Source organism: Monodon monoceros, unplaced genomic scaffold (genome assembly GCF_005190385.1).
Source record: "Monodon monoceros isolate NGI ecotype Baffin Bay Population unplaced genomic scaffold, NGI_Narwhal_1 Super_Scaffold_3, whole genome shotgun sequence".
In the NCBI taxonomy this organism is placed as follows: Eukaryota; Metazoa; Chordata; class Mammalia; order Artiodactyla; family Monodontidae; genus Monodon; species Monodon monoceros.
The window spans coordinates 5,113,384-5,141,121 of NW_021703780.1; the positions used below are offsets into that span (position 1 = coordinate 5,113,384).

The following is a 27,738-nucleotide window of genomic DNA, read 5'->3' on the forward strand; positions in this document are numbered from 1 at the left end:
GCACACGCCCTGACCTTCACCCTGGGTGGTCATAGCACACGCCCTGATCTTCACCCTGGGTGGTCATAGCACATGCCCTGACCCTCACCCTGGGTGGTCATAGCACGTGCCCTGACCCTCACCCTGGGTGGTCATAGCCCATGCCCTGACCCTCACCATGGGTGGTCATAGCACATGCCCTGACCTTCACCCGGGGTGACCCGTACATGTTCCCTGGAGTTTCGCAGCTCACTGCCTCTCCCGCATCACCCCACAGGACCATGGCACCACGTGGTAGGGAGGCGCTTCCAGGCCCAGGGCCTGGGTGGTTCGATGCTGCCTCAGGTTTCTGAGGGGTGATGGTGTTGGCCCTGTTCCTCAGCAGAGTATCTAGGGCTCGTTGGCGAAAGGCACGTGATGTGAAAGGCTGAAATGCGAAACCAGGAATCAGGACAAGAGAGGACGGAGCAGACACCTCAAGAATATTTCTCATTTTGGAGAAAAAAGTTCAGGGAAACTTTAAATGAGCTTCCTGAGAATTTCAGCCGTCGCTCTGGCGGAGACCATGCAGGCATGGACAGCTCCCTCCTCACTTGCAAACTATAGCCACAATGATGATAAATGTCCTCTTAATAAACAACTCTTAAAGCAGCTTCCAGTTTTCCAGGGAGACAAGGCTAAATATGAAAGTGGATAAATCCTCGTCTCCCCTTGAGCATAGCTTAGGAAATTTGTGTAGGCTAAAATCTCAGGCCAGCGCACTACACTGTCCCTTGTGAGGAAAGGGAAGGAGAAACACACACATAAAATGGCTTTTGCATATGTATGTTGGGCGTGAGGGTTTAGGGAAAGGACCCTTTCCAAGTGACATCCGCAAGCTTTCTTTTCGGTTGCAGCCGCTAGTGCCGCGGTTCTCCGTCCTGACTGCACATTAGAATCACCGAGGGGCTTAGAAAGTGTATGCAAGACCAGCTGGATCCCTACGGTAGAACAGTCATAAGGGGAAGAAATATCGGACCTAGGCTCCGTGACTTTGGGCAAGTTACTGAATATCTCTGAGCCTGGGTTTGATTATACCTCCCTTGCAAGGCTGGCAAGTAGATAAGCAACACCTGTGAAAGTCCTGTGTTTAATTTCTTTTGAGTGGAAAGGAGTCTTCGGGACCATCTGGTCTTACCCATACATTTGAAAGGGCTCTGGTCACGCAGAACCTAGGCAACCCAACGTGAAATACGGCTATCCTCAGCCCCACCACCCCTTGCTTCTTGGCGAGACACAGGCACTTCAAAGTGGGGTGGACAGTAGGGGAGAGCTTTCCTACCAGGAGGAACAGTATGTATAAAGACTCTGATACGAGAGCATGTTTGGATGTTTCAGGGCCCCTGGGGCTCAGCAAAGGGGGGCTGGGTCCTCAGGCTAGAGAGGGGCCTCTCTGCAAACTTCTGCTTGTTGCCCAAGGAATGTGAACGTGTGTCCACTGCCGGCAGAAGCTACACTTCTCACCTCTCAGGATGGAAGCTCTGGTTTTCGGGACCCAGGACAGTGTCTGCTCTCTTCATCTGTTCCCAAGGGGAAGTAACTACCCTGCAGGCTGTGCTGAGAAGGGGGTGCTCCTTCCAGGGCTTCTGAAGGAACGCAGTGGGTGCCCACCTGCTCCTGGAGCCCTCCTGGCACAGCTGCCAGACGTCGAGCCCGTGCTTGCCACTCCTTCAGCCCGCGGGCGCTGGCTACGCGGCCACACTCCCGTGTGCGCCCCCTGCTGCTGCGTACGTGGGCCTCATCTCCCACCAGGACTGCCGGCACTTGAGGGTGCCATGTGACCCCTGTCTCTCTGGGATGCTGCTCTCAGCGGTGTACCATGCACACGCTTTTGCTTGCTCCATTCATTCACGTATTTACTGGTGGCTGCCATGTGCCAGACCCTGCTTTCAGCGATGAGAAGCCAACAGAGCCTACCTGCGTGGAACTTACATTCTAGCAAGGAGAGAAATAATAACACTGAGTCAGAGTGGAAGGACAGAAACAACAGGGCAGGTGGTGACGTTTCAGGTGCGAGGTGGTGTGAGTGAAGGTCTCTTCGAGGAGGTGAGCTGAACAGAGATCTGGACGCAGGGAGGGAACAGGACATGCTAAGTGGGGTGGAGGGTAGGGGAGGAGCTGTCATAGCCAAAGGAACAGTATGTGTAAAGACTCTGACAAAATAGCAAGGTCAGTGTGGCTGGAAGGAAATGAGCAAAGGGATGGGGGTGGAGGGGAAGCCAGGGTCCATATCGCACAGAACCTTGTAATGGTTTATGCCTCAGTGTATTGTAAAAGGGATGGGAATCCGTTAGAAGGTTTGGGGCAGGGGAGTGACATGTTTCTATTTACATTATGAAGGATACTTCCGGCTGGTTTGTGGAGAAGAAACAGGAAAGGGGCAAGCGAGGAGGAAGCAGGTGATTTAGGGGCAGACGTCCCAGATCTCAGCGCTGTTCAGAGCTCAGAGGGTAATGATGGAGATCACTGGCGTGGTTGGATCTGTGATCTTATTGGAAGGTATTATATTTCCGGCAAGATGCCTGAGGAAGGTTAAGAAGAGAAGCCAAGATGATTTCCAAGTTTCATAGGTTATTTGAACGAATGGGTGAATTATTTTAGATCAGACTAGGAGATGCCAAAAAATGGGCTGCATCTCGTAAGTGGTAGCAAAGTAAACAAGCTTGAATTGAGAACGAAGAATCTGCAGAGAAGCAGTTGCACAGTTAGCGTACAGGGAACTGCTGGCCCGGAGCAAGGGAAGGTGTGGCCTCTGGAGCAAGGGGGTGGTGACTGCGGCCCTGAGGAGCCGGTCACTGCTGCCGTGAAAATTAGCTCCGGGCCAGGGAGGGAAAATGGGTGCGTGCGTGTGCGTGTGCGTGTGCGTGTGCGTGTGTGTGAGTTTGAGTGGGATGGCATGAGGGGGTCAACAGACACAACCAGAAGAAGCTAAGACAGGAGAGAACCAGCAGCTCCTGAATGCTTAGTGAATGTGGGAATTGCGTGGGAATTGGGAAAGTAGCCCCGACACTGAGAACCGTTCTGCTTTCTTTAGGAGCCCCAGGTCCCCAGGAGTCAGGGAGGACGGGCCAAACAGCCTCCAGAACCAAGAAATGCACCTCAGGGCTGAGGGCATGAGAAGGGAGGGGGGTAGAGAAGTAAGCTTCGATCCCTGGAAGAAATCTAGAAATGGGAAGCGTAGATTTCCAAAACGGAGGAGAAGAGAAGGGCAGAGGTAGGATGTTTTCGTGCATACCTCTCTTATTTGGGGTCCTGCTTTCCCTAAAAAAGCCCTGAGAAAACCAAAGGAAGTCAATGAACATGATGCTTGATCTGGCCCGGAAATGAGTAAGGAGTGACCAAGAAAGTCAGTCTGCCGAGAGGCAAGAAAAGGCACGTTCCGGCTGACGTGGCTGGGGTCAGGGAGAGGCAAGCTTAGGCAGCAGGGAGGCGAGAAAGGGAGGGAAGATGCTGTCTAGAACCTGAGTCACATAGACTCTCATTAAAGTGAAATCCGACGCGCCCCATGGAGTCCTACTTTAGGACCCTTGAGAAAAGAGTCCTCACGCACTTTTCAGCAGTTGGAGCATCTCTTATAAATGGCTCAGCCCTGAAGCTCAGCCCGTGCCAAAGCAGCAATCCTACACGCTGTCAGACAAGTCTGCAGTGGGTGAGAGAGGAGTAATTATAACCTGAGAGTCCCGATGACATTCACAACACCGCGATCTATATTTAATAACAACAGAAAGCGTTCGCATTAACAGCTCTTAGGCAATTCTCTCCTGGAGGGAGGCTGTTCCTCTCCCCTTCGCAGCAACAAAGCTTAATGAAAATACAAAAAAACAAGGCTTGGCGAGTTTTAGAGTGATTTCCCATTAAGAAGTGCTCGTAGCATCAGAAATGATCAGACGGCAGCTGGGGAGGATTGGATAAATCTTTAAATCTCAAAATGAAGTCGAGAGGGTGAAATTCCAAATACGGTCTGCCTGTTCTCCCAAGGCGTCTAGAAACTGTAATGGTAGGAACAGTAGAAGAGACACTGTTCCTTTTGTGTAATTCACATTTCCGCTTTTGCTTATTTCCGAAACATTTCCCAGGCCTGCCCCCTCCTGCCCCCTCCTTCCCCGCCTGTCGCCGTTTGTCTGGTTTGGGCGTGGAGTAACATCCCAGCCTTCCCCTGTCGTCGTCGTCCCCCACCCCCCCACCCCGCCCCAGGCCTTCCCTGCACAGGTTCCCGTCTCTTCCCCGTGGGAAGCCTCTCGTTTACAGGACGGGGTGCCTGTTTCTCAGGACAGAAGGTCCCTTGTCTAGTTCCCTCAGCTGTCATCATTTGAGCCTCCCAACACATCACTTTTCATGAGGCTGTATAGTTTTTAATTGTCTGCACATACCATTCGGAGGCTCAAGTTTTCTCCTCTGTGTAAAATTCTTTCCTTCCTCTGGCTTCTTTCTCACCCCCTTTGCCTGAATAATCACTAATCATCCCTCCAGACATGCTTCAGGCTCTACTCCCTCCAGGCAGCATCTCTGGCCCTCCTTCCATGGGCTCCTGTAATACTCCACTCATCGTACTGCGGCTATCATGTAGCTGTCCTTGTGTCTGTTCCCAGATCACTCTCCCTAGACAGGGGCTTGTGGCCTTTGTTGTCCTGACTCAGTTTCTAGCTCATATTTCTCAATTAACTTTAACGCAAGTCATTTATCACCTACATTGCTGTCTGACATTTAGTTCCATAGCATCCCTTGCGTTATTGTTATTTAAACGTTGCTGTGTTTACGTACCACCATCTCCATCAAGAATCCAGTTACTTAAGGACATAGGCTTCTGAATTCCCACAGTGTCTGGCACATAGTGGGAATAGACATTTACTCATTCTAGAATAGTAGCAGAAAGTGGTGTTTACTGGCATGAGCTCAGGTGCCTCCCTGGCTTTAAATCTTAGCACTACTCTTTGTTGGTTAGATGATTGTGGGAAGGTTATTTAACCGCTCTTTGCCTCATGTTTCTCTTCTGTAAAATGGGAAGAATTATAACACCCATTTTAAAGGGTTGCTAAGAGCATCCGATGGTAGGCAAAGTGATTACGTAGCAGTAGGCGTTATTTCATTGCGTTCATTCGTGAAATTATACTCTGGGTCAGTCCTGCCTCTCAGCCTCTCATAAATCTCTGTTCCTCACCCCTACCTTCAGCAGCCTCCTGGCCTTCTCCCTCACCTGATGTCTCTTACATTTAATTTGACTTTCTGAGCTCTCTTTGGAACACCCTTGAACTGCCCTCTCTGCTTCCGACCTCCATCCAGTTCTTGCAGAATTTCAGACCCTTTCCCAAACCGTCCCTATCCACCCTTTAGTGTGCAGTGTTCTAGACCCTCTTCTCCCCTCCGTATTCTAGCAGCTGTACTCTCTGTCTCCGCTGTTGGAGGATGGCCTGGAATGGCAGGAAATGGACTGGAGTCCCCAGACTAAGACCGTAGTTGGGGTGTGTTCAGGTGTTGTTCCAGTGAACTGTTGGGCTAGTCTCAGGGTGAAGGACACTCTGCCATTCCAATTCACGGACCGTCTCCACCAATTTTTTGTTGAGTGATTCATTTAGTCACTTAATTTCTTGGGAGCAGTTGATACCTACTTCAGGGGTCCAGAGAACTAAGCTAAGGTTAGTAAAGCAATTGTTTTCCGGCAGAAAAATCTCAAAACATCAAGGAGAGAAAAATGTTTAAGTAAGAACTGCATTTAGCATGCGGTGCCTGCGGGTTGGAATGATGTCTAGTTAACTTTGTAAACATGAAGCATACACTATGTACCTGGGAAATTTAGAAGTAACAGCCCAGTACCTTATTTTTTGATGTGTTAAGGGGTTGGGAAGGAAAGCAGCTCTTTTCCCCAGCTTCCCACTTACCTCTGCAAAAACGAAGGGTGCGTCAAACTGGAAGCAAACATTGCCGTGCTTAATGGCTTGAACAGAGGCCGGGCCGCACCGATACATCCCTGTATCACACAGAGGAGGGGCAACATGAGTTTGCCATCTTCAGTTCTGTCCAGATACAGAGCTGATCTGGATCATAGCCCTGAGGTAACTCCGTAGAGACAAATGTTCCTCTACTTCATCACCGAGGTAGCCCCAGTGCTTTCCATGGCTGGAGCGGGTGAATGACCCATGTGTGTAATTGAGAGGGAATTGTTGGAAATGACTCTGCAAACCAAAATTTGAAGCCACGAAAAGAATATAGGGCAACACTATTTCTGCATCTACTCTTCCAGCTACAAACAGACTCAAGTGTGTTGGTGCCCAGCCGCTGGCTTACACAGGGCTTATCCTTTCGTAACTCGTATCTGGAATGTTGGAAACAGTGATCCGTCCTCAGTGTTTGTGTTGTTGTTTGCTTTCACTTTTGTTTTTTGTGTTTGGACGTTATGGACACATGTCAAGTTTAACTGGAGAATCTGGACATTAGCCACACACATGGATCATGTGCACTCAGGAAGTCAGTAGGCCCACGCTGACTTTCACAAAGTCCTTTGAATTTTAACCAGCTATCTCTTGTTAATAAGAGATTAGCTGCCGTTAGTCACTCAGCTATCTCGTCATGATATATAATCTGGAACACCAGAAAGTGTTGAAATTTCTCTCTTAAAATCTAGTGTTGTACTGGCGTTCCCTTATGAGTACGTAATGAACGTTTTTGTGTATATATGTATGCACACATCGATATATTATATCAACACCTGGGGAGAGAAAAGTCGTGTCCTAGACCACTGATTTTTATCATCATGCTAAAGAAAAATGGGGCCTCATGATGTGTGTGAGTTTATAAAAATTCGGTGGGAGAGGGAGGTCATAGCTGCCACTACCTAGCACACACGTTAGAAGATACGTACCTACATACTCAAGTTTTGAAAGAAATCACACAACCTAAAAAGAAATCAGCGTCTGGAAAAACAACAAGTTAAAGGATGATCTGTAATTATTTTTTGAGTTCTTTATTTTCACCACTGCCATCTATCTTATCACTGTTTATCAGGCAGGGCTGAAGTCTATTTTATAGCCTAGCAAAAGTGCTTACCCAGATACATTTTCCCTTGTCTTCAAAACTGCTTATCAAAGCAAGAATCGATGAGGTTATATATGTTAAGTCTTATGCTTTTTTCCCCCTAAAAGTGACAAAATAATCAGAGTAAAGACGACCAGTGAAATGAAGTCAACCCGGTACATGCGCCCAGGAAGCACACTTCTGATGCTGTTCCCACTGGGAGGGAGTGTTTCCCACACATCAAATGCAATCATAAAAGCAAAATAAAGACCCACAGTTCATCCATTTCCCTGAGGGAGGATGCGGTTTTTACCGTCGCTGTTTTCCTGCGGGGTGCTGTCCACGACTTGCCAACCTCCAAATCCAATGGGAAGATCAGGCCTCGTCATCCAGGCTTCGTTCCAGCAGTGGTAGTTCCTTAAAAAACACCACCCCAGCGAGATTAAACTTCCCATCACATTCAATGCTCCAGGAAGTCAAAAAGTGACCAAAATTCCTGTGACTGTGCTACCTATGAATTATCAGAATGGCTTAAGCTAGCTGGAAGCTTCCCAGAGATATACTGGGGCTCTAGACTTAAGTTTTCTGTGCACGTCCTTTTCCACTGGCACCCCTGGGGCGGCACTCATATGGCTGGACATTGCTCTCTCCCCCACTGATATCAGCTTCAAGGCCACCCAGAGATATTCTAATCAATGCCTTAAACAATTTTGATCTTAACCCTTGTCTACTGCCTAATGAAACAGAATTTACTATGGGCTCAAGGGATATGGCAGGGAAGAAAAGTTAATGAAAACTGAGATGCATATTATCTTTGAATTCCTTTTATATTTATATGTATATTAGATTTATAAAAAGCATATCCCTTTGTAACGATTAAGCAACAGAATGCTTTTGTTTATGGGCTTAGACTATTGCCATAGAAACTGTAATGTTAACTCCTGACTTTAGTTGTCTATAATTTGTGGCAAATTTCCATCTGGTGTCCAACAAGAAGGAAAGGTTTTCAGGGTGAGTGTCTCTTTACACTTTATCAAAGGTGGGTGACCCATGAGCTGAAGGCCAGGCAAAACTTTTCAGACTTAGCAAGTGACCCTTGAAACAAGAGCATGGGATAAAAATATCATCATGAATTGTATTATTATGTCCTTGGAAAGACCTGAAATTATATGACATTACAGAAACAAATGGGAGCACATTAACCTGTTGGCATTATAGAAAATATTCATATAGTAATAACAATTTAATGGTGGCATGAGGTAGTTACAGCAGTCTTTATAGCACTGGTGAATTTCAGATCCAGCTACCATCCACCCATACCTCAGTGTCCTTCAATGTCAGTAATTCGTGCATGTGCCCATCTCTCTCTGAGTTCAGCTCATCTTTGATTGGCTCAGTTCAGAGGTATTCACTTATCTATGGGCCCATCATGCACCAGGCACCATGCTAGACACCCAGTCATGATCAAGTCATAGGTTCTTGCCCATAAAGAGCCCCACGACTGAGGAGGAATGATGAACACAGAAACCAATTGTTAAAACATTTCATACGTTTGCTGTGAGGCTTAAACAAGCTAATACATGTACAGCAGTTAGAACAGGGTCTGGCATATGACAAGTGCTCAAACATGGTAGCTCTCAGACTTTTAAAAATAATTGATTGAAGTGATGCATGCTACAGGGGAAATTCATTTGGGGTACAATCGGGTCTCAGTGGGGAAGCCCTTGGGGCAGGAGGGAAGGCCCCACAGCAGAAGTGGTATTTGAGCTGAGTCCCCCAAAATAAAAGGGAGTTTAGCAGATTAACAAAAGAACTAAGAACAAAGCTGTGGAGGCAAGAAATAGCCAACATGGTGTGTTTGGTGACCTGTATGCTGTTGTGGCTGGTGAGTAGCATGTCTGCATACTTGCGTGCATGGGAGAAGAGGATTGGCAGGTGAAAATGGGCAGTACATCACAAGACCGTCAGGTACACATAGCGCAACTGTAGGCCAGGCACTGTTCTAAAGTCTTTATGTACGTGAATACATACGATGTTCCCAGTACTCTATGAGAAAGGTATCGTTATTATTATCCCCCACTTGCAAGGGAGGAAACGGAAGCACAGAGAGGTTAAGAATCTTGCCTGAGGTTGCACAGTGAGTTAGTGATAGAGCTCCAGGATCCATGCTTTTAAACACTGAGCTATGTTGTTGGTGAGGATGAGATTGTGAGATCCTTTTATCCCAAGTTAAATATTTTGGTTTTATCCTTGGGCCAGTTAAATTTGCAGATCTGTATTTGTGGGAGCTGGGCGAGGACCAGAGACTGAGCCGAGTTTCCCCTCGTCACCGTGGAGAAGGAGAGGAGCTGTCAGAAGGGAACTGTGAGTGTTGAGGAAGCTTTTGAGTTTCCAGGGAGTATGATGGTTCCATTCACTAAGACTGAATGAAGGAAGAAGAGAAGGTTTGTGTTGGGGGCTGGTGTTGGGTGGGTGACATGTTCATTTGGGACATGATGAACTCGAGTGCCCGTGAGAAACTCAAAGGATGAAACCCAAGAGGCATTTTTATATACACACGTGACACTCGGAATTTGACGTAGGAAGCCACTGGCATCTTTATTGCTGATGGAGGAGAGTGGTGAGTGCAAACGCCAGACGCAGAGGGAACAGGAGGGGAGAAATGCGGAGTGGATTTCTCCCCCAAGGGTGACCTAGGTTGTGAATGCAAGAACAGACGATAGGGCAGTGGCTAGAAACTAATGCAATGCGGGAAGATTGTTTTGATTATTTTTACGTTAGGAGAGATTGTCATGTCTATGGAGGAAGAACCAGTAGAGAGGGAGTGAGATAAAGATAGAATAAAGGGAGAGATGGAATAAAAAAAGGCTCAAATACCAAGGATGGAGGAGGATGAGGTGGAGAGCAGCGCCATGGACAAGTGTGGGGAGCGAGGCACTGTCTGCAGGGGACGGGGGTGCAGATGTAGGTCAGGGTCAAGGTGTGAGGTGTCGGGGCACGAGCATGAGGCTGGCTCCCACCTGAGAGCCTCTATCTTTGCTCTGAAGCTGGAAGGAAGGTCACGGTGATCAGGTAATAAGCAATGCTAGCCCCCCTTAAGAACGGTAAACGTTGCACCATCGGGCAGAGAGATCCAGAAAGAACAGCAGTGAGACACTTGCAATCCCAAATGGCCACAGTCACGCTTCCTACACAGCCTGCGATGTTTAGCAACCCTGGCTTTCACCAGCACCGCCCTAGGGTAAGAGGCCCCAGAACCTCCTTATTTAAATTCAAGTATCCTGGGCCAGGTGAGCCTTGAACAAGATAAATAAGCTTTGCATTTCAGATCTCAGGTAAAGACATTGCTTTGAGGATTTTATTTCCTTTCAAATGACCAGGAGATGGGGAAAGGTTTCTTCTCTCTGTACTCACGGTCTCTTCCACTTTCACCTAAGACTGAGATCTTATTTGTGTGTTTGGGGTGGAAGAGTTTAACAAAAGGGTGAGGAACTTGTAGCAGTGGGTGAAGTGAACAGAACTTATGCTCTGGAGGGGTTGGGCCTTAGTCAACGGGTGGAAGGCCAGTAGCTGGGCTCCCAGATTGCCACGAGCAGAGAAAGAGGTTGCAACCTCTGAAGAAATGCGGCTTTTTCCATCATGCCATTCTCTCTGCTCAGGAATGGCCAGGGGATATGCGTCCTGGGCCACCCATGCCACGAGGGTCCCCTTTTGGCTGGATGTTCAGTATTTCTGGGTATACACGCCTGCCTTTTACATCTCAAGTTCTCCAATGAAAGGGGTTAACATTTACAGACATTGCTGAATTCCGTTTACCTACTATCCAGGCTGGGAAAATATATATGCTTCTTGGAAAGTTTTTTTTATTTTAAAGCTTTTTAACCTAGATCTGTATCTGGATAAATGTATCTTGCTGTTTCATCATATGCACTTGCAAAGTGTGTGGATTCATTTTGTGAGCTCCGCCTGCCTGTTCACCATCGCATTCCCAGAACTAGAACTGGCCCATAGGAGGCGCTCACAAAGTATTGGTTGCTTGAAAGTTAAAGATATCTCCTAGCAAGGCAGGCAGGCCTAATCAAATCTTTGTGTGTTTGTTTTTAAGATTCACGGTTTTGTATTTTCTCAGAGCCTTCATTTGAAGCCCGACTTCCCAACATACCATCAAAATATGCAGTGTCCTTTTAAAGTTAAAAAGATTATCAACCTTCAATGTGATCTAGTATCCTTGTTGCCTCTTTCTAAAGGAGCAGGGTAGAAATTAAAATAAAGCCCCCATCTCGTCCAAAGTTATTTAATCAAATTGAAAATAACTTCTTTGGGGAGATGATGGAGGTGACAAGTGAACATCACATCTTCACTTTGTGTTACTTCCTGTATGTGTCCTGCAGTGACAGCTAGTGATTTCTAGAACTCCTTTCAAGGATGTAGTAATGTGGCGGTATCAGAGCAAGAGACGCAGAGAACCCTCACCAAAAGCAGAGCCTCGCTAGCAAAGCAGCACCGTGCACTGCTGGAGGACCCTGGAAGGGACATGGCAGCATTGGTTTAGTTTATCCTTTGATTTGGTAAACGCCTTTCCTTAGAATTACACGCATGCAGAGACAAGAATGTGAAATGTTCATCCTTGCATAATTTTTAAGAAGGAAAATCAGAAACTGTCCAGTATGTGATTAACTATTTTAAATCACAAAATGAAATACTATTCAGCCATAAAAATCAGATCTGTATTTAGTAGGTAGGAAAAATAACCATGGCATATCAATTTTTAAAAATCACGCTACAGAACCCCAGGTACAGTGTTCATTGTGTATGTATAGATGTGCGGAAGGCAGAACGTTAAACGATCCTCACACTTGTATAAATCCCTCCCTCTGAATGTGGGTGAAGTCTATGAATAGGATGGGATGTTGCTGCTGTGATTACATTTTTACATGGCAAAGAGGATTTTGCAGACATAAATTAAGGTAAGTATGCTGTTGATTTTGAGTTAATTAAAAAGGAGATTATCATGTGGGCCTGACCTAATCACGTGAGCCTTTAAATCTGGGAGGTCTGGGACATAGCAAGCTAGAGATTTGAAGCAGCAAAGACATTCTCCTGCTGGTCTCGAACAAGATGGAAGCTTCCATGAGTTCTACAGCTGCAAGGAACTGAACTTTTCCAAGAACCTGAATGAGCTTGGAAGAGAGCCCTGAGCATCAGAGGGGACCACAGTCCAGGCTAACACTTTGATTGCCACCATTTGAGACCCTAAGCAGAGGACCCAGTTAACCTGGGCCCAAACCCTTCGCCTACAGAGACTGTTGGATAATAACTTTGTTTTGTTTTAAGCTGCCAAGGTTTTGGAAATTTGTTGTGCAGCAATAAAAAAATGAATACAATGTGCAAAGGGACCCATTAAAGAATGTTTAGCAAAGTGTTGTAAATGTTCTGAGTAGCTGGAAAGTGGATGACTCTTATTTTTATACTTTTTTCTGCAATGTTTGAAATTTTTATAATAAATATATACTAGTCCCCCTCACCCCCCCAAAAAAAAACCATTAGCAGGACTCTTTTTTATTAAAGAAGGAAGAGCACAGTTCTAACAACTGGCTAAGGTCACATCCAGGGTGACAAGTGCCCATGGGAGGGTGCAGAGTGGACAGAAAACACAGCTGAGACCAGGATGGGCTTCGGGGCTCTGTGTGCTGTATGTTCAAAGAAAATAGAGTGGATAATTTAAGCAAGGAGTCCTTTACTGCCTTTAACTTGGCTAACTGCTTAAACATTCCACAGGGTCGCCTCATCTGCAATCTGTGCAGAAAGGTTTTCTTCCCTAAAAGGGAAGAAAGAGACGTGGGACTGTAATTTTGTTTCTGCAGCTTTATTAGGGCTCAAGGGAGAGCACAAATAAGGTTGAGAGAAAGCAGGGGCAGAGATGTCTTAGACCAACTTCAAGTGTAAACCAAGTCTTTGAATTCTTTTATTTTACAAATGGCAGGGGGTAGAAGAAAGACCCTGGTCTATCTTGCAAACTATTTGTGTTTGTCACAGATGGGCACAGCCCTACCTCTCTGGCCCTGTTGTTATACTCCTGACGCAGGCAATGATACTGGTGACAAAAACGACAGCACGCCCTGGACTTGTTAAACTCTGGTCGCTCCAGTAACGAAGGGGGGTGGGGTGGGGTGGGAAAGAAGTAGAGACAAGTTGGTGGGGACTCTGACGCTTGCCTAGTAAGACATTCCAAAGTGGAAATAAAAGCTTGGACCAAGAAAAAGCTTGCCAGTTGGGAAAGGTAATGAAGCAAGACAACAGAAAGGAATTATTCAGAGGAAGGGAAGTATGCTGGAGGAATCTTTTATGGAGCTGGGAGCTGGGACGAGAGCCACGCTAGTTCAGAATGCAGCTGTTCATTGTTGCAGTGCTGAAACCAGGAAGGGGCACTTGGAGTTCCTCTGGGGTCTTCTCCACTGAAGGCCAAAAGTCCAATCAGGTGGAGACCAAGCCAGTGCCCCTTGTAAGAACCAACCACCCATCAAGAAAAAAGAGAAAGTAATGAAGGTGTTTGTTTTTGCTTATAATATGCAGGGAAGGGATCCTATGATGTTCATTAAGAAGTCACAGTTTAGGGCTTCCCTGGTGGTGCAGTGGTTAAGAATCTGCCTGCCAATGCAGGGGACACGCGTTCGAGCCCTTCCTGGTCCAGGAAGATCCCACATGCTGCGGAGCAACTAAGCCCGTGCACAACAACTACTGAGCCTGCGCTCTAGAACTCGTGAGCCACAACTACTGAGCCTGCGTGCCACAACTACTGAAGCCCGTGTGCCTACAGCCCATGCTCCACAACAAGAGAAGCCACTGCAATGAGAAGCCCGCGCACCGCAACGAAGAGTAGCCCCCGCTCACCACAACTAGAGAAAGCCCACGCACAGAAACCAAGACCCAACGTAGCCAAAAATAAATAAATAAAATAAATAAATTTATTAAAAAAAAAAAAGAAGTCACAGTTTAAGCACAGTCTGATGTAGCACGAAAGACCCAGTTAAGGGGCTGAAGATAGCACGTGTGAGAGACCAAAATGGAACCTTCAAAATGTTCAGGAAGTAGATGACACCCATCCATATGAGCCACGTTTGACACCACTACTTAGCAGAAGGCCTTCTGTAATTCTGCTGAGTTCCCCTTGCTGGATTTACTTTGAAAATAGCACCCTGAACCCCTTTACCTCTCTCTCTTGCATAGCAAATTATCAATTGATATTCCTGCTGAAAATTAAGAAAAGATTGGATTTTGAGAATGACTGTAAGTTATAAAAAGCTTTCTATAATAAATCCTGGCCAAGCTTATCCATAATTATTGAAAGGAGTTTTAAAAAATAGAGCCAACAATCTTAGTAGGTACCAAAATTACTGCTTTGCATTATAAAGCTGTTTATGAGTATACTATTCTAAAAGCTCTTATTTATATGACGTTTTTCTAGAGGTCTTATTAATCATCAAAAGAAATTAAATTGCATTCAGTATAGCTTAGGTGGTACATATTTTATTAGCTTTTAATTATTTGAAAACTGGTAACTTTTGATCAGTATATATGATGACTTAAGCAGAATTTATGATTAACCAAAACATGACATTTTTCTTGTTATGAAAAATGCCTTAGTACTTTTTATGCGGTTTATTAGATGGCTCCCACTTTCTTTTTCATTCTAATTTCCTGAGAGGTATTTGTAATGACCTCTGATTTTATTTACCTCCCAAACTCCCTCTCTGTTCACTCTTAAGTGGAACTCGAGTAGAATAGGAACTGCAGGCACTCTTTGGAGATATTGTAGCCGCAGGACTAGGGTAGATATATGAAAGGAATGGGAGGAGAGTCTAGTGCAGTGATTTTCAACCTTCAAAAATTAATGTCCCTTCCTAGTTTTAAAACAAATATTTTGTAACACCTCTATATTATACTGAAATGAAGTCCACAGATTTCTATACACAATTTCTAAAAGATAATATAATGCCCTATAATGTATAGAAGAAATGAAGAAATAAAAATACATAAAATAATATGTATTTCAGATATATGTCAGGAAGATGGTATTAGATACCAAACTATTCCTACAAAATGTAAACCCTTCAAGGGGTGTGGTAGGCCCCCAATTTGGAACCACTTGTAGGGTGGTTAAAAGTGTGTTCTGGAGAAACACTCCCAGAATGACAGAGTAAGGGCCTCCAAAAATCTGCTCCTTCATAAAAATAATGAGGATACTAACAAACATGATCAAAACCAACTTTTCCAGAACTCTGGAAATGAACCAAAGATTTGCAACAATATAAGGAGGATTTATTCAACAAGAACAAAAGAATCTCAGAACTGTGAGCTTTGTGGCATTTTAATTTGCCTTATTTCCACCCCTCTCTCCCTAGCTCCATGGTAGTCTTGAAAATGAACAGCCTTACAACTATGGTAGCCATAAAAACTTGCAGCCTAGCAAACAACAAAGAGGAGAAAATGGGCTTGGAACTTCCTAAAATTCAATAAAAGAATTGTCACTATTAACCTGTCTGGCAGCCCTCTGAAAAGTTCCATTCCCAGGGCTTATTTTTATTTGATCTGATTCAGAGCTTACTATGTGCAAATAGCCCTACCTATAGGATGTTTTTCAAAACCAATTAGAAGCAACTGTTTAACATTATAGGTACCTGAAGAGGTGATACCAACTGGGGATAATAAAAGGCTGTCCCAAAAAATTTAACAGGAGGGACTGAAATTTCCTTAGGGGACTTTGAACACTTCTGACATACTCCTGAGAGTCTAGACGACCACACAGATGTGCAGGTCTGTAAGCATGCCCAGGAAAGCCCCAACAAGGTCCTAAATTCTCACCCCTGGCTGAACTTCAGACTCTGAGCAAGCAGGAAGTGAAGGCTACAGCAGAATTGTGTACTTCCTGCTGGAACACTGAAGACAATTAGCTGTCCACTGAGTTTACCCAGCAGAGACTTCAGTGGCCATGCATGATGAATACAGACCTTACAGAATTAGTCCAGGAAAGTCACTAAACAAACAAACAAGAGCAACAACAACAACAAAACATCAACAACAAATTCTGGAGATCAGGATATCCTGTTTGCCGAGTTAACACATTATATTATTTAAAATGTCCAGGTTTTAACAAAAATTACAAGACACAAAGAAACAGAGAAGTATGGCCCATACACAGTGAAAAAAAGAACCAGTCAAGGGAAACTGTCACTAAGGAAGCCAAGACACTGGGCTTCCTAGACAAAGATTTTAATTCAGTCATTATAAGCATATTCAAAGAACTAAAGGGAACCATGGCAGCAATGTCTAACTAAATAGAGAATATCAATGAAGAGATAGAAATTATGGAAAGGAATCAAACAGAAATTCTGGAGCTGAAAAGTATAATAACTGGAATAAAAATTTCAAAAAAATCACTAGAGGGTCTCAAAAGCAGATTTGATCAGGTAGAAAGAATAAAGAATCAGTGAACTTGAAATAAGTCAACTGAAATGATCTAATCTAAATAACAGAAGAAAAATATGAAGAAAAATGAACAGAGCCCCAAGGCATGTGGACCATACTCATAATGAAACTCCCTGAAGGAAGGGAAAGAGAGGAAGAATCAGAAAGAATATTTGAAAAAATAATAGCTGAAAACTTTCCAAATTTGATGACAGATATTAATATACACATCCTAGAAGTTAAAAGACCCAAAGAGGATAAACTCAAAGGGATATACACCTAAAATCCTCATAGTCAAACTGTCCAAAGCTGAAGATAAAGGGACAATCCTGAAGACAGCACACAAAAAAGTGATTTGTTATGTACAAGGGATTATCCATAGAATTAAAAATGACTTCCTATCAGAAGCCATGGAAGCTAGAAGGCTGGTGACCATGGTTAAGTTACTGTGCCTCGGTTTCTTCACTTATAAGTGAGGACAATAATAGTAGTACCTTAACATGTTGTTAAAAGGATTAAATGAATTAATACATGTCACCCACTTAGCTTAGGGCCTGGCACAAAGAAAGTATTCCATAAGCATGAGCTATTTTGATTCTTGGAGGTGGCAAATAACCTTTTCAATCCTTCCTTCAAGACTCTGGTGTGGATTCACGGCATATATTCTTAGTTCTCTAATGACAGCTCTCGTGATCTATCTCCAGGTGATTTTCTCAAAAGCTATTTGGCTGACAGTAATGTAGTTAACTAGATAATTTATTTGAAAAGAAATATCTTTGGTAGCTGTTATCTTTGGTAACTTGGATACATCACAGGATAATTTTACAAACTCGTAAGCATCTTAAACAGTTTGGCCTATATTCAGAATATTTCTTCTATTTTTTTTTTACTTGGAATTCATTTTTGGATAATTCTTCTTCTCATACACCATGATTAAAAGTTAGGGAAATATAACAATATGAAAGTTCAACTAGCTGGAACGTACTTTGTACAATGTACAAAGTGGATCAGTCTGAATTCAAAAATGTACCTATGATGTGCAAACCAGCATGCCAAGTGCGCAGACTGCAATTAGAATTAGGATTGGTGGGACTGGGTTAAACCCAGGGCTGGCTCCCAGGTGTGAAATCTGCTTAACTTCTGCTACCAAAGTTGCTTTGAAAGAGCTTTGTTTATAGATTCAATGCTACCCATTGCAGCAGAGTTTTCTGCATTTGGAGTGAAAAACACAACAAAACAATAACAACTGTACTCTTTTCGAAAAGTACTGAAGGAAGTTGGGATTTTTTTTTTTTTTTTTTTTAAGAATCAGGTGCATTGAGGCCAGCCAAAGAGTTACAGCAACTTTCTGTGGCTTGTTTGATTTCTGTGTCTTTTCTTCCTGGAGAGCTGACATGAAGACGGTTTGCAAAGCAGCACCTACATGTGGATGAGTGGATCACAGCCTGGTCCTGTGAAGGCAAGCGGATCTTCACTCAGAGCACATGACAGAACCCGCTAACTGTGGGAGGAAAGGCCTGGCTGGAAGAACAGTGACATTTATTTAAAAAATAATAATTTTGGAGCTGAAGGTGACCCTATACCTCATTAAATCCAAAGCCATATGAGAAAATTAAGGCTCAGAGAAATCAAGCAACTTGCCCAAAGTCACTCAGCTGGTCAGTGGAAGAGCTAATCATATTGCCGTGAGCCGTGGAGAGAGAGGGAGGGAAAGAAATTGTAAGAATAGTTTGACTTGATTTGGTGTTTTTCCATGAGATCCTAAGGAAAAACAAAATAAAACTGTAATTTCTTTCCACTTGGATCACTGACTATTTCTTAGACTGTCCCAACCTTGAGCTGAAACTGATAAATACAAATTTGCTAGCTCACAATTATTTTAAAACATTAAATTGAGAAAGCCAGTTTAATCAAACTCACTTAATTTGAAATGAAAAGGCAATAAAGGAAAGAAAGACTTGTTAATTGTTTTAGCATTCATCATCTTTCCAATTATCTTTAATATCATATGAGATGCTTAAAACTCTGAGTTCAGCAATTTTCTACATCTGCCGATTGGCCAATCAGCTGGCCTCTGAGAAGCAGAAGGGTCAGCTTATGGGCCTTGGTGTGCACACAGGTGCACAGCCCCTTCTCTTCACATCCTGAGGGCATGAGTAGCACATGTTTCTACCCACCCACCCCACTTGGAACTCCATCGTCCAGGGGTGAAGACCTTCCTCTGGGAACGTGAGCGGGATGGAAAGGGGCGCATGAAGGAGAGGCCTAGAAGATGGACCAGAAGGAGGCAGGGTCTAGGAAGCTGTTGGCGCCAAGAAGGACTCTGGAACACTGTTGACTGTCAGACCCTCTAAAACTAAGAGTGAGGGGTGGGTTTGTCTTAAAGGAGGCAGAACCTGGGATTGGACAGAGGGTAGGGAAGCGGGAGAGGTGGTGATAGATGGTAATAGTGACCCACCCCCATCCCCATCCCCAAAGAGTATTGACTCCATCTGCCTCTTGTGAATGTACAGCCTTGGGGGGCATTAGCCCTTCCAGGAAGAGGACAAAGCGCTAGATGTTCTTGAGGTCATACAAGAAGGAGTGGCAAGGGGCTGGATCTTGAGAGAGTGAGTTTCAATATTCAACAACTGTAGTCATAATAATATGGGATAACTGCATGAAATTCCATTCCTTCCTGCCTGGTCCTTGAAACAGACTGACCTCTGATGGTCTCATCTCAGCCCCTTAGACTTATACCCCTGAGTTTTATCTGTGGGCCAAGGTCGTTTCCTGGGCATTCCATCTTTGAACAGCACAGCCAGAAGATTGCAGGGGGTTAACGGCTTTGAGTCTACGGCCGCTGACCATGTGAACAGCCTTCCCCCTGCTCCCCTGGGTTTAGGACGGAAGCCCCTTCCCCTCGTCTCCATGACTCCTGGCTCACCTTATAGCCCACCTTATATTTTTATAGAGTGTACTGTATGTGGTTGTTTCACTCATGAACACTGGATGGAGCTCCTCAAGGGCAGAGACCTACTTAATTTCCATCTGAATCCTTAGCATCTGGTATTTGGAAGTATTAGTGTATAATAGTGTTTGTTGAATGAATTAAATGATATTTATCTGTTAAATAAGCATTTAACATTTTTTCCAACCAATTCCATTTATCAAGTCCTTGCTCTTTGCCTTGCACCCTGTTGGCAAAACAAAAGTAAAATACATCAGACAAGGCTTCTCCCATGGGGGTTGCATAACTGGTGGAGGGAAGTCAAGAGGCAGACACAGGTCTTCCACCCAGAATCATCAGATCTGGCTACATGCTCTCCAGCAGTAGGACACAGGATAACACTTTCATTTAGAAGGAGAGGAGCCTTTTCCTGAAATACCTTTCATGACCCTAATAAGCGCCACCATCCCTTTCTTTTAAAATTGTTTCTATTTCCAGTGTGACCATCATATGATGAGGTGACCAAGCTGAGTTCTATCAGGAGGTAGATGAAGGGTCACTTTACTCCTGCCCATTGTGAGCCCCATATCCCTATTCATGGTTTAGGTTGCAGCTGGACATTGCAGAAGCATCTTCATTAAACTGTCCACCGTGATTCATGGATGCCCAGAGGTTACACATCATTCCAAACCCATCAGCACGCTGGGGACAGGAGGCTTAAATTGCTCCTTCCAGGGTATGTTACCTTGTGTTGGCCCTCCTGGAATTTCAGGTGGGAACCTGAGGTGCAATTCCACTGCCCAGCTGTGCCCTTCTAAGGTTCCTTAGGCCCTCCCTCTCCTGAATCGCTAAGAAGCCCACTCTTCCCTCTGTCGGCGTCAATAACATGTCCACTCTGGGCAAAATTGTTGCCCCTGGCAAGGTGAGGCTCTCTGGGAGAGGAAATACACATGCGGGGACCTAAGGTGGCAGACCAGGAAGCAGGCCCGTAAACAGTCGGTGCTGGATGGTCTGCGGTGGTAAAGGGAAAGGGTGAGAGCGCCGGGTGAAATCCAGACTTCACCCCTCTCGGCTCTGGGTCACACTGAGCACAGCACACCTTCGCATGCATCCTTGAGCTCTCCCTCTGAACCCTCGTGCTGCCTTATTTCTGCTTTGGGGACACAGGACCCAGCTGAGCCGTGGAAAAGAGGATGCGGTGGGTCACCGAGACCCAACTGGACAAATTAATTTACCACATCCTGTACCATCAGGACCTCAGTGTCGAAGAGATGGTGGAGACCCAGGAGAGAGAACCAAGAAATCATTCTCGTGGCTTCCTTTAGAAAGAGGGGGGCAGGGGCCACGTACAACCAAGAGTTTGTCTGAGTGGAGCCTGCGGAGGGAAGTGAGGCTGGGGGGCTTGGGTGAGGCCGGTGGCTCCTGAGACCCCCGCTGGGAAATTTGTCGGGCCACGTGTTGCCAGCCATGCTGCACTGGCCTCTGGGTGGTCAGCTGATGCCGACCGAACCCTCCCTGCCCCGCCTCAGCCTCTGCTGCCCCCAGCCCCACCCCTGCTCGCCAACCCTGCAGCTCAGGTAGCCCCCATTTCTTACCAGTGGTCATTACTAATCCCATCAGCAGGTGCCAACTGGGCACTCCCTCTGGGCCTAGCACTGTGGGAAGTACTTTAAATTGCCTCGTTAAATTGCCATTTAATTGGTAACTACTAAGTTTACCCTCATTCTACTGATGAGGAAGCTCAGAGAGGTAAAGCCGTTTTCTCAAGGTCACACAGCCAGTGACTGCCCAAGCCAGAGCTTGACGTGAGGGGCGGCTGTGGTGACCATAAACTGGTGGACGTGTCCAGGGACAGCCTCCACCAGCCCCCTCAATCAGGGAGGGGCTTAGAAATACTTTCGGTTTTCTGGAACCTCTGTAACTTCTAGGGTTCACTGGTGTTTGCACTGAGGAGGCAAGGTTTCTGCTTTTGTTTTTAAAATGCCCCAAAGTGACAGAAATAGCAGAGTCATCTTAGGACACTGGGCACCCCTCTTCTTCCAACTGCTTCAAGGTGCTTAGGTTGATGGCAACATATTGCCTCCAAGAAATTCCAGCTGTGTGACTAGTAATGAACACAATAAGAGCAGCTAACAGTCATTAGGCACCTGTTATGCTTGGAAAGTTTGTCATCTCCACTTTAGAGGACGAAAGAGAGGCACAGAGAGGTTGTGCCTTGCCCAAGGTCACACAGCTGCTTGGTGCATGACCCAGGCCCGACGGAGCCCTTTAATCCCTGTGCTCCACGGTCTGGCGTGTCCCATTCAGTTAGTCAGCCCGTCCGCCACCCTCTGTGAGCCAAGCAAAGGGAAGACGAGAAGCCTGGGGCAGTGGTCTGGCTGTGAGGAGCAGGGCCCCGGACCAGGGAACATGGTCCCAGGGTGATGGGATATTTGGGGAAGACAACGAATGGACAAGGGTGATAGAAACAGGGAAAGGAATTCGGAGCAGAGAGCTGACAGAGGAAAGGGTTACCGAGAACAAGGTCTTATCAGCTTCACACTTTTGTAGCAATTTGGTGAGGGGCAGCCTCATGAGGTTATTTGCTGGGGTGCCCGTGGGGATTTACGGTGGGAGGCCTTCGGATCAAGGAATCGGGAGGAATAATTTTGAGCGGCAGCTGGCTTCAAGGGCATTGAGTGAGTGAGTGTGTGAGTGTGTGTGTGTGTGCGCGCAGGGCGGTGGGGTGTGTAAAGAAGAGGTGAGCAGTGCAGGATGCCAAATAATCCTTATTTTGCCATTTTGGGCTGTCACAGCAGGCTTAGGGGATGGCTATTTGGGTCTGTTTTTGTCGTTCCACATACATGCAGGGCTGCTGTGCTGTAATTCCAAGGGCTTAAATGGTGCTTCAACGTGCCTTTCAGTTTACAGGGGTGAGGCGTTGTCTTGGCTATAGCCGCTAGCTAGTCATTGCTCAGCTCTTTCCCTTCAGATGAACTGCAGTGTGTTTTATTCACAGTAGCGCTTTGCTACTAGTTCAGCGCTTTCCTTCTCTCCCCATTCTCGAATGAGCGTTCACCGGCACTGCTGAGTTAGCACTGCCCCTACAAGTGTGCGCCATTCCTGTAACATGGGGCAGTTAAGACACTTCTAACTTTTAATTTCTCTTTAAATGAGCTTATAACTTCCTACCATCCCCATCTGGATGCTTTTACAACCGACAGTGTTTTAGCTTTACTGCTTCTAAAGAACCACTCTAGGAGACACATTTTTAGTTCCACTGAGCCAAATTCCACTGAGTTCAACGCCTGACAATTTCCCTCCCATGCAGACCTTTGTAAATATCCTTTACATTTGGACTCTCGGGATTTTTTTCCCCCTCTTTTGGACAAGAATAAAACAAGAATATTGTTTTGGACTGAGTGGGTCCCAATGGAAAAAAGAAATTTCTTTGGAATCCTAAACTCCCTGCAGCCAGCTTGTGATATAGCTGTTCAGGGCAGTGAAAAAACTGTGTGGTTGGTATTTGGTAATAATTTCAGTTTTATTTCCACTTCTATCTCTGAACGAAAGATGAGGTCACAGATCGGGGGAACCACATCTTTACCTTCAAAGAGCAATCCTATATTGCAAAGGCCAAAAAAAAAAAAAAAAAAGGGTTGTGGTTTAGGGTCAGATGCTCTTGGGTTTTATTCTTAGCTTACCAGATGTATGACCTTGAGAAAATTATTTTAACCTCTCTGTGCCTCAGTTTCCTCATCTGTAAATGGAATATTAATAAGCACCCACCTGATAAAACTTAAAAAGCTTAGATAAGATCATGCTCACGCAGAGACTGGTACACAGTAAGTGCTCAGTAAACGTTGGCTATCTTACTCTTAGAGTAGAGAAGGCTTGGCTCCGGTGTCTCTGCCATTCACCATAATAATCATACACTAAGGTAGAGAGGAACTAGTATAGGCTCTGGCCACTAAAACCATGGCCTTTTCCAGTGGTTGCCGTCGTAATGGGATGATCCATCTCCATTATACGAAGCCCAAACTACCTGTTCAGTAACATTTCTCATTCATTAGCTAAAAACAATCTCTGACAATCAGACTTTTCTGCCTATGGTATCGAATACTCCTTAAAATAGAACAGAAAGAAACATTAGACCGACTCTGTCTCCTGGTAAATGTATGTCATTTCAATTTGATATCAGCAAATGCCCTTGTAAATCAAACTCACCACACTGAATCCTTGGTGAGTTTGGAGTTCACATTCCCATCTTCTTCCAGGAAGATGTCCAACTGCAAATTGGCATTGTTATCATGGGCTGAGAAATAGTTGGTAACGACTCTCGCTGGTATCCCGAGGCATCGCAAAACTGCAGGAAAGAAAGATGGACCACAACTAAGCACATCACCAAGATCTGATAAATACAGAGTGAACAATCCCCTCTCAGAAGGGACCTTCTTCTTTACCAACATGGACATGTTGTTCTCAAACATCCCACACTGAGGAAGGGGGCCTATTGTCAAGGACCAGGGCTGCAGAGAGAAGCCTCGCTGCCTGATCATACAAACTGCAGTTGGCACCAAACAAAGCCAGTGGGAATGGGATCCAGTTGTTTAGCTGCTAGTCATACGATCATCAAAGTAGGATTATTTTAGTCCAGCTAATGGACTAAAATTTCTGAAAATAAAATTTAAAAACCTCAGCTAATAGGAAGTTAGGAATTTACCAAGCAGACCCTCAGTGCGGTTTGCTTTCCCGGCTGGAACGTGCTCTTGTGACACTTGGTGGAGGGTGACAGCACAGATTCATTTTAATCATTAGATAATAAATTACCTGGATGCGTCTCTTGCCATATATGCACCTATTGATTAAACTTAATCCAAATGCCCTCCCTGGCTGCCAGGACACCAGACCTCAGGGCTCATTGAAAATAATTCAGCTGACACTTTTAAGATTAATGAGTTGCCTTCCCTTTTTTTTTCCTCTCAGAATTGTTTAGCATTTTTAACCAAAGACCATCCACCTCCTTCAATAGAACAACCTTGGAAGTCCAAACTTGAATCTGGTAGAGACTCAAGGGTCCTCATTAAATGACTGAATCTTGTTTTAAATGAATTTTTATTGGAGTGTAGTTGGTTTACAATGAGGTGTTAGTTTCTGCTGTGTAGCAAAGTGAATCAGTTATACAGATACATGTATCCACTCTTTTCTAGATTCTTCTCCCACACAGGTCATTACAGAGTATTGAGCAGAGTTCCCTGTGCTCTGCAGCAGGTCCGTATTAGATATCTATTGTATATATAGTGGCGCGTATATGTCAATGACTTAATCTTAACACCCCAAACGTCACCGATGGCCGCCACCACCTGCCTCTCACTTCCATCTTCCTCTATGGATTTACAGCCCCTACACTTGCTACAGTTTTACCAAAGAAATGATTGGCACTCTAGTTCTATTTCTAGCTTAACACTAGTTCACGTGATTACAGAATCTGCCGAACTCATAATTTTAAGATTGGTGAAGTTTGACATGGGGGCACCAGTGCCTCCTTCCCTCCAAATTTCCTTTTCAGGTTTATCCTCACGGTGACATCACACGTTGGGCCTCTGCCTTTTCTTATCACCAAAGCCGGTGTTCAGGAAGAGATTCGAGGACCCTTTTATACAAGAGGCATACATGAATGGAAGGTGTTTACTATTTTATCTGGTTCTAAACCTAAAGGAATTACACCGGGAGAGTGAAACTTCAGACATCAGGAGGACGTGGGGAGTCCTTTCTCTTTTCCTGGGATCATTTCATAAGAGAGGCTGCCTCTACTGAGCACCCTGTACTTAGACTTGGCTTGGGAGCCATGAGGGAGGGGGGCCTACCTCCAACTGGTAGCCCTTCGTGAAATTCAGGCTTCCATGTGGAACTTGAGAGACCAGCCCTTCTAGGACACTGACACATTGGCTACAATGCCGTTCATTGCTCCCAGGAAATATATATTCCTTTAGCCCTTGGGTATACGCAAATGGCTAAGAAAATAATCTTATCCAGTTTGACGCCATGGAGAAACAAAACACACAACCCAAACTCATGATTTCTTTCCACTGACTAATTCTTAGACGGTCAGAACTTTGAGCTGAAACTGACAGACTTCATAATCATTTATAAAAAAATGGTCTCATCCTGGCTTCCAGCCTCCAGATCCTCCTCGATTTTTCTGATTAAAAACATGCTAACTGGGTAAAACAGTCTTTATTAATGAGCCAGCAGAAAGGACACTTTGACTTGCGCTTAATGTTTTTTTTTTTTTTTACAGGGCTGTAGAAATGGCGTGTTAATGAAAATCATTACCAATGATGAAGACATACTGAAATAAATGTTTTTTAAAAATACCCACTGAATTAACAATAACATTGTCTGGGCTGGGACAGACAAATGCCATATTGAAAAATGATGCATGAGGCCGAAGAGAACAATTCTCTTCCCATATGTTTTCCTCTATGGATTGGATATTGGGTGGATTAAAAGCAAAAGGGGAAGCCGGGGAGTACAGATCGTTCATTAAGTTCTGGTATCTAATTGCTCAGGGGCATTGAGACTCACATACAAGAATGAAGATGAACCCACCTGCCACAGTCCCTTCCATAGCTGGGGTAAAAACTAAGTGGGTATGTTTAGAAAATTCTCAGTGATAAACAGTAAGCAAATAAGCATATTTACAAAACTGCTCAATAACAAGCAGTACATAGCTTATTATTTTAAATTTTGCTAATTGAGCCTTTTAAAATGTGGGGATTACTAAGAAATAAAACGGCATGGCCTTTCCCTCACATCCTTATGTGACCCCAGAGACGTTCCATTTCTCTGGGTATTGAACGATGGATTATGTAGGAAATAGTCCATCATTCTTTCTATAAAGCTTCGGCAGTCAAAGAGAAACTAGGAGCATATGTGGCCAAGTACAATTTAATTATGCATTGGCTGCATCCCAGAATAGCCACCCACAAATTCTATAGGTCCAACAGAGCTTGCTAGGTTGCTTTGCCAGGTTATAGATAAGATGTCTTACAGTGAAATTTCCTTTGCATTAAAAATATACTACTCAACTGGATACTTACATGTGTTAAAGACACCAGCAAAAACCCAGCACTGACCATAGCGGACTGGATTCTCAGAACTCCTGTATTCCAACAGGATGTCAACACTTCCAGTCCAGGCTGATGGGGGGATGCCATAAGCATAGACATTGTCCCAGGATCCAGCGATGACGCCTTCATCATCCTTGGCATTAATCTAAATGAGACCATGAGAGGTGAGAAGGGGTCAAGGTCATTTAGAAGAGTCCTCTCCAGACTCTGACACTGGGCAAGCTAAGGTTTCCAGTGCCTTCTGTATTCCTGCATGATGAAAACAGTTCCACTTCTGTTCAGTTCACTGTTATTTGTCAGGGAAAGTGATGTGATGATGAGAGTGTGAGGGGAAACCAAATAAGCAAGACGCCCCGTTATGTAGCGTACGATTGTCGTAAGGTGGTGTTGAAAAGCAGGCAGGAAGAGTTGTCATGTTTTCTCACGTGCTTGGGAGAAGATACACACAGGGCCCTTGGTCTGGTTGGAATAGAGCTGGAGAATGTGTGAGGAAGAGAGGAAGAAGACCTGCAAAAGAAGACAGCTCAAGTAAGTATCTTGTCTTGAAAGAAGGAGAGTTAAAAGCTGACAAATGACAGAAGATGTTAGAGTGGGGGCCCAGAGTCTCATGGTCTAACGAGTTTTGACTTTGAGGATGAGTGGCAGACTCTAATAAATTGAAAAAGTAAACAGATGCTGTCATAGGAACCATTAAGAATTAATAAGAAATTAGATTCCCATGGGTGCCTTGCAGAGTCTGTTTTTTAAGAAGTTGCATTACAGAAGTTGCATGATTAAAGTTGCATAATTTTGTTATAATACATAAAGGGCCTGGGGTATTATAGTTTAAATATAGGGGAGACTTAAGCAAAGAATGGCAATCGAATATTTGGGAAAACCTGGCTACACGTTCAGACCACAGTCATTTGGTAGCAGCAGACCTGAAGTGCAGGAATCTTTCGTGTTTAGACAATAAAACGGGGCAGGAATAAACAGTTTCAAGGTATCCTGTCAGTTTCTTGGGGGTCACTGCTGAGTCTTACTTCTCTTGCTGTAGCTTTCATTATGTTTAATTACAGTCAGAAGAATTTCTAGGTGGGGAGCATTGGGAGTTCTTCCAAAAACTGATGGCACTTTAACAAAGTTTATATGTTGACATGACAATGGTTTATAGACTTGCTCTTCAACATGTGGTCTGTGGACCAGCGGCAGTGGAACGCCCGGGAA

General features: G+C 44.7%; 1 protein-coding gene across 1 annotated transcript in view; it reads right to left on the bottom strand.

Moving 5' to 3' along the window:
- Positions 1–27,738, bottom strand: part of F13A1 (coagulation factor XIII A chain) — a 140,398-nt gene that overhangs the window by 35,097 nt on the left and 77,563 nt on the right. The window contains exons 7-10 of the mRNA XM_029241675.1: positions 26,503–26,677; positions 23,627–23,765; positions 7,340–7,443; positions 5,895–5,983 (exon numbers count right to left, since the gene is read on the bottom strand). Coding sequence (XP_029097508.1) covers positions 5,895–5,983; positions 7,340–7,443; positions 23,627–23,765; positions 26,503–26,677 — 507 coding nt within the window. The remainder of the gene's footprint in view (positions 1–5,894; positions 5,984–7,339; positions 7,444–23,626; positions 23,766–26,502; positions 26,678–27,738) is intronic.